This window comes from Halyomorpha halys, unplaced genomic scaffold (assembly GCF_000696795.3).
Source record: "Halyomorpha halys isolate HHAL.00 unplaced genomic scaffold, Hhal_1.1 Scaffold306.1, whole genome shotgun sequence".
Lineage (NCBI taxonomy): Eukaryota > Metazoa > Arthropoda > Insecta > Hemiptera > Pentatomidae > Halyomorpha > Halyomorpha halys.
In genome coordinates this window covers 234,548-235,044 of record NW_027106917.1, presented here as the reverse complement: position 1 = coordinate 235,044, position 497 = coordinate 234,548, and the positions used below count along the sequence as shown (strand labels likewise).

General features: G+C 54.9%; 1 protein-coding gene across 1 annotated transcript in view; it reads left to right on the top strand.

The window, feature by feature from the left end:
• LOC106681047 (putative ankyrin repeat protein RF_0381) overlaps positions 1 to 497 on the top strand; it is a 15,363-nt gene extending 14,866 nt beyond the window's left edge. Inside the window, exon 4 of the mRNA XM_067045214.1 lies at positions 6 to 497. Coding sequence (XP_066901315.1) covers positions 6 to 497 — 492 coding nt within the window. The remainder of the gene's footprint in view (positions 1 to 5) is intronic.

Below are 497 nucleotides of genomic sequence, written 5' to 3'. Positions count from 1 at the left end.
ATGAGCTGGATAATGAAGGGAACAGTCCTTGTTTGGTCGCAGCCTTAAATAATAAGCCAGCCGTTCTGCAGGTGCTAGTGGATAATGGGGCCGACCTGGCTCTGAGGGATAGCAGTGGCAAAGGGATATTGTACCATGCGGCCCGCTGTGGACATGTTGAGGCCGTAAAGTGGCTACTTGATGCCGGAGTGGCAGTGGATATGAGATGTTGGAACCAGAGGACTGCCTTACATAGAGCAGCACTTGAAGGTCACACCGCTGTGGCCACCTTACTGCTGGACCGCGGGGCAGACCCAGCTGCTAAGGATAGTATTGGATGGACACCGCTTATGGCAGCATCTCGCTGTGGCCACTTGGCCGTGGTGCAGCTGCTCTTCGACCACGGGGCCGATATCAATGCTAGGAAAAATGATGGACGCACTGCCTTATGGTGGGCTAATAATAACAGCCACACAGCTGTAGCATCCTGGCTGAGGGCGAGGGGCGGGGTCATGTGA